The 11,885-nt window shown below is 49.5% G+C and overlaps 2 protein-coding genes across 2 annotated transcripts; both read right to left on the minus strand.

Moving 5' to 3' along the window:
- Positions 1-338: 338 nt before the first annotated feature.
- Positions 339-1,921, minus strand: CkaCkLH20_06171 (ph domain protein; the record flags this gene model as incomplete). The annotated part of the gene is made up of 2 exons (XM_038888888.1): positions 339-1,718; positions 1,829-1,921. The coding sequence occupies 2 exons, from the start codon at positions 1,919-1,921 to the stop codon at positions 339-341; spliced, it is 1,473 nt and encodes a 490-aa protein (XP_038745689.1).
- Positions 1,922-6,274: 4,353 nt separating this feature from the next.
- CkaCkLH20_06172 (carbon catabolite repression protein) lies at positions 6,275-8,386 on the minus strand (the record flags this gene model as incomplete). Its single annotated transcript, XM_038888889.1, has 5 exons — positions 6,275-6,384; positions 6,455-7,184; positions 7,240-8,002; positions 8,072-8,215; positions 8,322-8,386. The coding sequence occupies 5 exons, from the start codon at positions 8,384-8,386 to the stop codon at positions 6,275-6,277; spliced, it is 1,812 nt and encodes a 603-aa protein (XP_038745690.1).
- Positions 8,387-11,885: the final 3,499 nt, after the last annotated feature.

An 11,885-nucleotide genomic window follows, 5' to 3' on the forward strand; every position in this document is an offset into this window, starting at 1 on the left:
CAAATAAAAATGTAGTTTCATTAAGAGCTGCTATATGTTCATCGACATGAAGCCAGGTTGGTATCCTCCGTAACGCATACGCCAGACGCAGACGCATAAGGCTGTGTATTGCTCAAGTTGGTGTGGCCAATCAAAAAAGTACTGCCGCGCGACTGCGGCGAGTTCGCCTTGTCGCGAGGCTAAGGGGTGTTCAGGCAACCAGGGAGGGCATCCTGTCGACGTAACTCCGCCTCATTTTTGTTTTAATGAGGCGAGAATGGCGGCGCTAAGACAAATCCGAGGCTGTCTTGGTGTGCATGTAGGAATGAGTAGTAGAAAGATGGTGTCCATTGAATCCCTCAAGCCTTCTTCTCGTCGACCGGTGCGACTGGTGTCTTGGCCGCGGGAATGGCAGAGGCTGAAGAAGGACCGTCAACGGGGCTCATGATTTCTGGGCTGGCAGTAGGATCGTTTCCAGTGACGCCAGCTTCTTGGGCGTGGTGGCTACCCGATCCCGTGGTGACTGTCGGAGAAACGGCGGCGAACTTCTCGTCGGAGGCCACGACTGGAGAGGTGGGTGCGGAGGTCTCGGCAGGGCCTGTGGCACCCGCAACGTTCTTGATAACCTCGAACCACTTCTGAGCATCTGCGGGAGTGTGTGCCTTAAAAGCCAGCTCCGCGCTGCCGCTGAGCTTGGCGCTCATCGATCCGCTCTTGTCCTTGCCCTTAACGTTGAACTTGTCTCCGCTAGGTTGGCCGATGACGGCATCGGGCAAGTAGATGGACAAGTCTGGCTTGGGATCGTGGCGGGCATTGTCAGAGTCCTTGAACTCGTGCAAGAACTTGGCCGGGGTCACGACGTAATAACCGGTGGACATGCCCCAGGACAACTTGTTACGCGACTTGCGCTCCAAGGACCCCTCGATGAGAGGCTTGACGCCAGGGTGGTCCATGTTGGGGAAAGTGACAGACTCAACCGATCGCGGGGCATCGTTCGGGTTGACCAGACGTTCACCGCTGCGGCTGACGAAGCCCTTCCACTCCAGATCGTGGGGGACACGCTGGATGGCGCCGAGCATATCCGAGTACAAAGCGCGCGTCTTCTCAGCTTGGCCTCCGGTCAATTGAATGAAAGCCTCCATGGCCTGCTGAATGACCTCGATAACATGAGCCTCGAAGGCCTCGAAGTTGTTTTGGACCGCGATCAAATCGTTTCGGTTGTTGTTCTCCTCGAGAACCTGCTTGTGGAGTCTGTGCAGAACACCGCGGTGTACGACGTACGGGTCGTCGGAACCGTGCATCTTGCCGCCGGCGGACTCGAAAGCGGCGGTCTGTTGGCCGAGAAGCTCAATGTGCTTCTGGGTAATGTTGCGGGCCTTCTCGACCTCCTTGGCGCCCTTCTGGGCACCGTGTGCCAGCTCCTTGCCCTTGTGCTTGATCTCCTTATGCAAGCGGTCCATGACCGGAAGAACCGAACCCTTGATGCTCTTCTCCGTCTCGAGATTGGTGTTAATAATCGCCTGAGTGTTGGAGCGCATGTTCTCAAAGTAGCCCGCGACTCCGCCAAGACTTTGGTCGAAGTGGTGGCCCTCCTTAAGGGGGTGAGAGATGACTTTGAGGGCCTTCTCGTACTCCTTCGACTGAGCCCTGTGAATCTTTTCGACGGCCTCCATGTAGTCCTCCAGGTATCCGACGGCGTGTTTCCAGGCTTGGAGACGCTCTGCGAGCAGTCCGGCGGTCTGCGCGAAAATAGTTAGCCAGTGTCCGAAGAGCGATATGTAGGAACGACAAGCAACAGCGAAGTGAAGATCACTGGGAACGAATGGGATAGCTGGGCGGCTACACTTACGCTGGTAGGGTCGACTTCGGGGACGGCCTCGTCGGCGGTGGAGGTGGTCTTCATGGTCGCCGACCTCGAAGGTATCGTCTTGGTGTCCGCCATTGTCACGATATGCAAATTCGGAACGGAGTTGAAGCTGTGCTTTCCAATTAGAATGAGGGGTATCGCAAGTGCAATGAAAGTCGCTCCAGATGCTTAGGTCAGGCAGTAGATCGCTTGCGACGAGGGGATGCAGGAGCAAGCAAGCAGGACACAAGAAAGTTATATTGCAAAGGGTAGTAGTAGCACTCGTCCAGACCGTGTCCCTCCCCCCTTCCCCGCCAGTGACAGCTGGTAATTAAACACTGAACCGCCCAAGCTCCTGCACGAACAACATCGAATGACGTCTCCACCACCACTGACGGACTTTTCTGGCCCTAGCGCCGCGGCCCTTCAGCTTTGCACGTTCCCTGAAGAGTGGGGTCATCTTAAGCCCCTGTGACGATCACCACTTTCTCTCGCCAAATCCAAGCTTTTGTTTTGCTGTGTTGGTACCAACTTCCCAGCTGAAAGCCAGCCCAGACAAGCAAAAAAAGATCGCGCGGTAGGCTGGCTGAGATTATTTCCAGCTGTTCAGGGCTCTTCTCTGCTGCGCTGGCGCCCATCAGGTGTCCCCTTTTGCGACACGCTAAGAGGGAGCCGGGCGGTAATTGAGGGTGGATATGACGTCAACATAAAGTGAATAGTCCCCTACTTTTCCCAGCGTACGACGGCGCTAGTTGAGATTGGATGATCTCAAATAAGTGCCTGCTATCAGAGCTGGTAGAGCGGCGGTGTAGAACACAGCACCGCGACTAACAGCAGCTCATAAATTGGAATCCCGCGGCAATGTCGCACTTTGCTGGGATACCCTTCCTCAGGTGAACAAGCTTTTGGATCGTCCAGATACGCTGCGCTGAGATGACAGCCGTCGTCGTTCTATTATTATATATATATATCTTTACCCCCTTTTACCTATATTTTTTCTAACTAATTACGTCTAAGTATATACCCTCTTATTATATATATAGTTATATATAAAAACCTCTATAAATACTAGGTAAATAAAGTCTAAATAGCTAAGTTTTTATAGTAATACCCTTATAGTAATACCCTTATAGTAATACCCTTATAGTAATACCCTTAAGGTATAGCCTATTAGCTATATAAAATTACTAACTAATAGGTAAACCCCCTATTTATCTCTTCTTCTTTATATTAGTACTAACTAAAAAAGACCCCTTATCTATATTACTTAAGTACTCCCCCTTATCCTCTCTTAATAAAAGTATACTAACTTAAGTAGATACTTTAAAATAGATATTTTTATCTTAAATATCCTACTATATAAGTAAGTTATAGATACCTTAAGGCTATACTTTATATTATTAATAACTATAACCTTTAGCTTAATATATAATAAGGTAGGAATATTGCCTAGCTCTAAGGGAGCTTTATATAGTAGTTTACTAATATAAGTTTCTTAGTTCTTTAATATAATTCTAGTACTTTAGCCTATACTATCTCTTAATATAATAAATAGATATAAATAATAGTTAAATTAGTATTAACTAATAAGATTTAGCCTAGCTAAGGTCTTTAAGTATATATAAGTTTATAAGAGCTATAGGAAAAGGGGGGGTAGTAAGCCTTATTACTAACGTTAGATAAAAGCCTTATAGAGGTATCTAATAGGTAGTAATAATAACTTAAATCTACTATAATAATACTAAACGTTTTAGTTATAAGTCCCTCTTTATAATACCTTTATAGTCTTTTAGCTAGAAGGGTAGCTAATAGGGTATCTCTATTATATTATTAGGTAGGTATAAGAAGCTAGCTATTTTAGGCTAAAAGCCTATTCCTTATCTTTCTTATTTATTACTATATTTAAATCCTTTAAGATAAGTATTATTTAACTTAATGTACTATATAATAAGCTTAATAATAGTAATATTATAGATTTAGTATATATTTATAATATTTAAGGTATTAATAGCTATAAATATAATAACTTAAACTTTAATATAAAAGTTATAATAGCTTATTTTACTTATAAGACTATACTATTAGCTCTAAACCCTAATAAGGAGGGTATTATTATACCTACCCTTAATAGGCTTAAGGATAAGGATCTTAATATTATTAAGGTATTTATTCTAGATATTAATAGTAATCTATTAACCTATAAGTATCTTATAGGTTTCCTCTAAATAGCTAAGGATCTTAAGCCTAAAGTTAAGAATCTATAAGTTCTATAGATCTAGATTATAATATATTAATAGCGTTATTAATAATAAGTAATAGAACTATAATAGTCTTAAGTACTAGGGGTAAGCTAAAAGTCTTCTAAAAAGTTTAATTAATAATAGCGTACTAGCTTAATAGCTATATAGTTAAAAGGGTTAGTTAGTTAGTAAATAGTAGAAGTTTTAGAGATATCTTTTAAAGTATTAGAGATATTTTAATAAAAAAGTTTATTATTATTATTATAATAGGGGAAGTTAAGGCGTAAAGCAATAAAATAGCAGCTAAGATAGAAAGAGCTTATATATAGTTATATAACTAAATAGCTATTAATTAGTTAAGTTAGCTAGGCTAAACCTAGAGTTAGTTAAATATATAGTTTCTAAACGCAATATAGTAGCTAAAGGCCGCCTAATATATAATATTAAGCTAATTAGTATACTTTTATTATAAAAAGGCTTTATTTTAGACTTCTAAATAGTAAGCTATAGATAGTAGTAACCCTCTATAGTATTTAGCTCTAAGTAGTAATTTTTAAATTTAGCTATATAATACTTCTTAATAACCTTAGAGTATTATACCCTCTAATTAGGTATATATTAAGAGAACTTTAATAATATTAATACTAACTTAATAATAAGCGCTATCTTAATATAGTAATATTAATAATATTAAAGGTTAAAACGTTACTTTAGAGAGAGATATTATTAGTAGAAATTTAGTTCTACTAGTTATTTATAGAGGTATAAGTATAACTATTTTAGGCCCTAATTAATATAGATATTTATTAAAAGTAGCTATAATAAGAATATTTACCCTCTTCTTATATAAGTGTAATAAACCCTCTTCCCCACTTGGGGGGCCGTCGTCATTCGGGAGCAAGGTTGCGGCCTGACGGCCGGGAGAGAGGAATCGGATGGAAAGTCAGCGGCTGGCCGCCCGTGCCGATTGGTCTCATCTGATGGTCTGGACTTTTGGTGCTTGGGATGACAGTGTTGGCCAACTCTGGTGAAACGGAAATAGAATGCTCTGCGTAGCGCACCAAGCTTGCGCATTGGTATGATCAAGTTGGGCTTCGACTCATCGTATCTCAGTTCTCCTTTATGATTGTATAAAATGATTTGCAGAACCCTGCCAGAAAGGTCGCTGGAATCGAAATTCATCATTACGCATAGAGGGAAACCGCGGGCAGGTAAGAACCCATCACAATCGCATGAGAGAGGGCAAAACTTGGATAAACTTAGGTGCTTATTCAGGACTCCATCACATAGTTGCGTATATCCTCAAGCAGCCACCGACTAACCGCGATGACTACCTTACCATCCGAGCAACCAAAGTTATCTCCTTACCTTATCGTCCGTAGGTCCAGGCTCACCACAGCCCGATACTGATACTTACCCGAAGAAAACCCGTCCAAAGCCGGACCGACACGCCGGCTCCCCCGACCACCAACAATCTATGGAACCAACCAACAACCCCTCCAACCGCACAAATCACCAACCACCCATCACATCACGAGAACAAACACCCCCCTAAAACACATGCAAATACCCGCGCATCACGATGCAACGGCCTAGCCTCCCAGATCGCCGCACCATCGCACCGTCATCGGCGTCCGACATCGGCCGGCGACACAACACACACACACTTCCATCCCGGCGAAGTGGATCCGATGCCGTGCCGCACCTCACATCCTTGGCCCGAGGGTCTCTCGGCGTTGCGACGACCCGGGAACCGCGACTGACTCATTTTTCTACGAGTGAACCCATCAAACCGTTTGGATGATTTGTGTTTGCATGTGACTGAGGCTGCCTCGTAGACATCGCGCCACTTATCCCACTCCGACCGATTCAGAGACGGGACCTGCGACAAGCAAGTTACACACGGCTGAGACTGTGCATGAAGAGATAACAGTGGTGGTTCATCTTTGGTATCTTGCATTCGGTGTGCCGCACTTGAAGCGGTGGGTATGTTACAAATGCCTTCCTGGTATCCCCCAGTACCCCTTCCATAGAATTATATCAATCCGTGTACGTGTGTCCAAGCTGCCAAAGAGTCCTGGTGCCTCAAGGCGCATGTCTAAAACCTGTGAATCTCAAAAGTCCCTCCCGCTTTGGGTTTCTAAACCCCTCCAACGCCAATGCCATGCCATGCCGGAAAGTAGTGCCTGCCGCCCTCTATAACGTATAATCAAATCAGAGTAGAGTGAAACATATCGTAAGAAATCTCAATATACTCGCTCGCGCCCTTGGAGAAGGTGCAGCCTGCGATCATCACCGCCTTGAACCGCGTGCAGCAGACTGGTCATGCTTGCTGGGCGATGCCATGAGCGATGAGATCCGCCTGGAGTAGTGGGTTCACTCCCAGTACCGCTGGTGGCAGCCTCGTGGGACTCGGGAATCATGCTCAGGGGATCCGCGACGGGGACGTCACTGGCAGGAGGCGTGTTTGGTGCGCTCATGGCAGAGAAGTAGTCAGGGAGCGCCTCGCCGGACTGGCCTCTCACACGGGCAGCAGGTGTCCTGATTGCCGTGGTGTAGCTGGGAACCTTGCTCAAGGTGGCCATGTCGGGGAAGTCGAGATGCTCAGGCGAGTTGCGGCCGGAGGAGTGGGAGTTGGGATGCTCCTCTGCGCTGTTGTGGCGGGTCAGCGCCGCAGATTGCGTTTGTGAGCTGTGTCCGGTCGGGGCTGATGTCGGGAAAGCCACATCCTCGGTAATGGCGTTGAGAGAGTTGAAGGAAGTGTTGCGTTGAGAGGGTTCGAGAGACACGTTTTGGAGACGGGATGACAGCGCGGCTGGAGCAACGCCATGGCCGTGTCCGTTCGACATGGCGAGAGCCGCAAGGTTTTCCGAAGAGCCAGCGCGGGACTGGGCGTAGAAAGGACTGCTGAAGCCTGACTGGACGCCAGGGGTCTGGAAACCGCTCATATCGACATCTTCGTATAGTTGATCGAGAAGGTGCTCGCCATAACCGGGAGGCGCAATTCGAGTGACTTCTGCGGCTGGTGCCGTACCAGGAGCCTGGTCAACGAGAACACCATGCTCATCGAGGGGCATGTTGGGAGAGATGAAGATGGAAACAGGGAGCGTGGCTCGCAACTGGCGTCTGTTAGTGTCTGAAAGCAACTTCCACGTGGAGTCTCCTCTGACTTACCTCTGAAATGTGACCATCGGGGTTCTTGAGGGCAACAACAAGCTTAAGCTTGTGTCGCACCTTGATCCCGTTGTGGTTGAGATCTTGGACGCACTGTCGCAATCTCTTGGGGAGGTTCAGCTTCTTCTCCACCAACCAGCCCTCCTGGCCAGTGTCCTCGATGGTGTCGTGCCAGTGCTCGTCCCTGTCCACCTCAAACTTCCAGTTGGAGACTTCTCTTTCCGTCCTGTGCTCCTTGAAAATGTTGCCAGTAGGTCCCTGTAATGTGCACTCGCGGATCTCGAGCATCTTGACGGAGATCTCTCCCATTTCGAGGCCCTTCAGCAGCGGTGTGAAACGCATCTGCAAGGGGACAGTGGCTCCGAAGACGACAGCCTTTTGCGGGATGATGATGGAGTAATCGACTTTGTTCGGCCAGATGTTCTCGACGCTCATGGCGTGGAGGAACTCGAGCGCGGCGGGTTCGAGGGTGCGGATGATGCGCAGAGCCTTGTAGGCGTGCAGATCGTAGGCGAGCTTGCCGCGGGCAACGGTAGCCTTGAGCTTGTAGGTGATGCTCGCTTCGGGGATTCCTTCGACGCTCTCGGCCGTGTTACCGGGGAGGGTGTATTCGAACGGCCACTCATAGTTGCCGGCTTGCAGGATGGTGTTCTTGCCACCGTTTCCGCCGACGAACGGAGCCCAGCGGTGTTGGAGCAGGGTGGTGGTCTTGTCGACTTTTTGGCTCGATACGCCAGACGCGGCACTCTTGGAGTAATCCCACCTATGCAGAGGGATCGGTCAGCTGGCCGATCTGCAAAAAGTCGAACCGGGAATAAGGAGTCACTCATACGATAATCGGAGGGTGCCGGTCAGTCGGAGGTGGACGTCTTCGATCTTGAGCGGCGTGGGCAGACAGAGCACCACGACACCCTTGAGAATCTGGCCGGCAGATTCATCCTCTCCTCCGCGAAAGACTATGAAGTCATTGTCTAGTCTGTGGAATGCCGACGTCAGTTTCGGAATCACTTAGACGAAGAGGACGGCAGAGAAAAAAAAGTCGAGTGGAATTTGGAGAGACGTGGGGCTTTGGGGGCGCATACCTGATCTCAAAGAGGGAAGCGGCATGCTTGCCCGTGACGGTCGAGAATGGATTGAATGACGGCATCTTCAGCGATGTACCAAGCGGTATGCTTGGATAGAGAGAAACGGCCTAAACATCGAGGAAGGGGAGGTCTGGAGGCAGGTCTGTATTTATTGACGGAGCCAGGAGCGTCTTTTTAGGTACGGAGATACATTCATCTGATGGAAAGGTGGGCTTTGGAGCAGGCAAAGAGCAAGCGCAAGCCTGATTTGCAAGCGCAACCTGGGAAAGCTACGAAAAAAATGCGCCGGTGCCTTTCATCTCACAAACGGGCAGCCCACCAAGACGACGACCAGGACCGAGGAGGGGTGGACGAGTCGACGTGGGCATGGGCGTGGGAGAGAAGAGGCGTGGACCACGACGGGTTTGTCGTGGTGGGGCGGAGTCAAGTCGGGAAGGGAAGAGATCCATCGGCCATCATCCTTGTGTCCTTGAACTGTCGAGAGCCATTAGAGAGAAGGACGGCCCGGTTCCTTGTTCAGGGTCCCTGGAGCCCGAACCTTGAACGGAGTTGGATAAGGAGAGAATGGGACGAGGGCTGGGCCTGGCACCTGCGCTGCCGCTGCGCTTGCTTGCGCCTGGTACGTCGAATGTGAGGACGATGAGGGTCAGCGGCAGACACCGGACAATGGAAGGAGACGGCCCAAAACGGAGCCGGGGGGGCCATGGCGAGCAAAGAAACGACGGGAAGCAGATGCGCCAGTACGGATAATCGTAGGTAAAAAAGGTACGAGATTGCGAATACTTTACCTCACTGCAACGCGGGTATTCATTCCTACAGTACGTACCTTACATTTGGATGCAGATTGTTTTAAGAGACGTAAGGTACGGGTGGTACGTGCGCTCTTTCTTTTTTTTTTTCTTCTTCCCTCCCCTCCTTGGTGGCTGCGGGAGAGAATCCCGACTCGACACCGAAAAACCACCTTAATCCTCAGCTAGCTAGCCACCGTGGTCAGCAGTAAGAAAAGCCAGCTCTGACACCCGACTGACAGGATCACCGCGTTCCAGCCTACCTACGACGACGGGCGGTTGTGGACCAGTTGTGCGACAGCTGTGCTATCTGCCCTGCCCTGTCATGGATGATGGGAGAGGTGGGTTTGGCGGCGATTGTGCCCTGGACCGCTGGTGGATGGGAAGTGGGATGGATTTGCACTGTTCCTTTGCCATTGCCTCAGAAAGGGAGGGATGGCGGGAATGACGATGCCAGCAGGGGGGTGTGAGTGAATCATGGTCAGTCTCTCGGTCAAACAACACGAGCACACTTCGCAATTGTTTCCATACTGTCCCTGAATGGGTGTAACTATCCAACCATCCATCCATCATTAAGGGCGTTTTCACATGAGTTGCAAGTTTGGCTCTTGATTAGGTCTTATGGTTGGTTGTGCGGCTACCCCTACTGCTGATGCTGATGCTGAGTCTGAGTCTAATAAGTGCACGATGTCAGCTTGAGGTTTGCTTCGTGTCTGACTCTCGTCAGTTGTCACCGTCACTGCCAGCGAGGCGCGGCATCTCTCCGTCCCTCTATTAGAGTGCGAGATAGCGCTAATCGTTCCAAGCTGTTCCGTGTTAGGGCTGCACAGTGGCTTTTCCAGCCGTGGCCCGTCCTGCTTGGTGTGGTGGACTAGCTGGCCGGCTTGGCGGTTTCCTTTGATGATGCAGCGTGTAATACGAACCTAATACCTGATTTGAGAGAACAATGACTGTCGTCGGGCAGCTGCATCAACGATTATCGAGACAATGAATTACCATATCGTTGATTCATAGCGCTTTCGAGTACACGACTCGCCAAGATGGATTGCTAATGTGGTCACGATGCATTGGCTAGTGTCTCTTCAAAAACAAGAAAATGACCTAAAATGCAACGATCCACGGGAAACGACGATGGAGAGCCAAAAAGCAACTGGAATCGAAACACATGGTTCGAGCGCCTGCAACGGCAACAGCTCTGCTCCCGTCCGAGTCTGGCCTGATTTAGGACTGTCGGCAACTGTGCCCGGCTGCGATACCGCGGTCCAAGGCACATGCATGCACCTTATTTACACGGAATACAAATTGCGCCCGTTATTTGCGAAGCAACTGATGTTGTTTGTAACTCGGATTTGCCAGATTCGTGCGCTGAAGTCGTCACACGGCGAGAGCGCAAGTTGCCGACATGCCTCCTTACAGGAACTCCGATGAACGCTCACCGGGCATGATCGATGCCAAGGGAGTTGCGAAGGATAGCAGCCTTTGCGAGATTCCGCGGTGACCGTAACCCCCATCATCATCGGTTGGAAAGAGTCAAGCACCCAATAGCCGGACTCGAAAGTCAAAAAAAGATGGACAAAAGAGACGGTGCTGCCGCCTGCCGCCGTTCATCTGACGGATAAGGCGACCGAGGACTACCGCCACTGATTGGCCCCTGCATGAATCGTGCGATGATATGGAAGCCAAATGGAAGCTATGGAGCATGCCTCTTCCCTGTCTTGGCGCATCTTGCCGTTCTATTCTGTGCAACCACCTCAATTTGGAGGTGCATGGAGGGTGACTGTCAGCCACGATTCCACGGTGCCACACAGCGGTTGCCTCCCGCCAGCCCGCTGTGTGAAATGTGCCTTCCAAGATTTGAACGCCCGCCTGGAAAAGTACTGAAGTATCTGACCTCGAAAGAGGCAAGAACTGAGTGGGGCCGCGTGGGATGTTTTTCGATTTCCATCCATCATCTCAATTCTTGTTCCAGCGGTCTTCCTTCCGTCACTTTTCGGAGCCGGTATGGCGTTTATTGTCTGTGGTGGTAGTTGTCTCGCTGACAGTGACAGTTCACAGGCACCTCAGTCTTCGCCGGCCTATCCCTGCTCCTTTCTTCTTGGTTCTGATATCTATCACGACCGATACGGCTAAGATGTCGACCTAATCTAGCAGCAACACGCCAACAGACCGCCTCGAAAACGCCATCGTCAACAATTGTGGCTTTGGCACCGGCTTCTCCTGTCGACGGGAAACGCAGACAGCCCAAGACCTGTCTCATCGCCACACAGAGGGCGCCCCGGACGCCCACGCTCTTCAGCTGCCAGTCCTGCCTTGTTTCGACCATCGTCGTCAGAAAAAGTGACGACTGCTTGCGCTGTGTACGGTCATGATTGACGGACCCCCACAACCGTCTTCGATCATGGCCAAGGCGAGGCCAACTGATTTACCTCCAGATGCAGCCCGCGGTCATGGGCATCGTTTGTCAGGAGACCTATGAGGAGAGCAAGGCGGGGTATCCTCTGCCCGCATCGGAGCGATAACATTTCAGATCATGATCAACGCTTGCCTCTTTGTCCAAGGCCATGTGCGACATCAAGACCTGCAGCCGTGCGACAGATGAATTCCACCGCCGAGCCGTCTCCGCAACCTCAGCCTGCACCTGGTGGCTAGAATCTCACGATGTGTCGAGCCGGGAGCTTTGCGACATCCCGCGCAGTCCATCACACGGGGAATCCGGCATCACACTGCGCTTCGCCGATTCCGTGCCTCATGACAGCCTCTGCGGGTCTCAATC

The sequence above is a fragment of the Colletotrichum karsti genome (genome assembly GCF_011947395.1).
Source record: "Colletotrichum karsti strain CkLH20 chromosome Unknown Scaffold18, whole genome shotgun sequence".
Classification (NCBI taxonomy): domain Eukaryota; kingdom Fungi; phylum Ascomycota; class Sordariomycetes; order Glomerellales; family Glomerellaceae; genus Colletotrichum; species Colletotrichum karsti.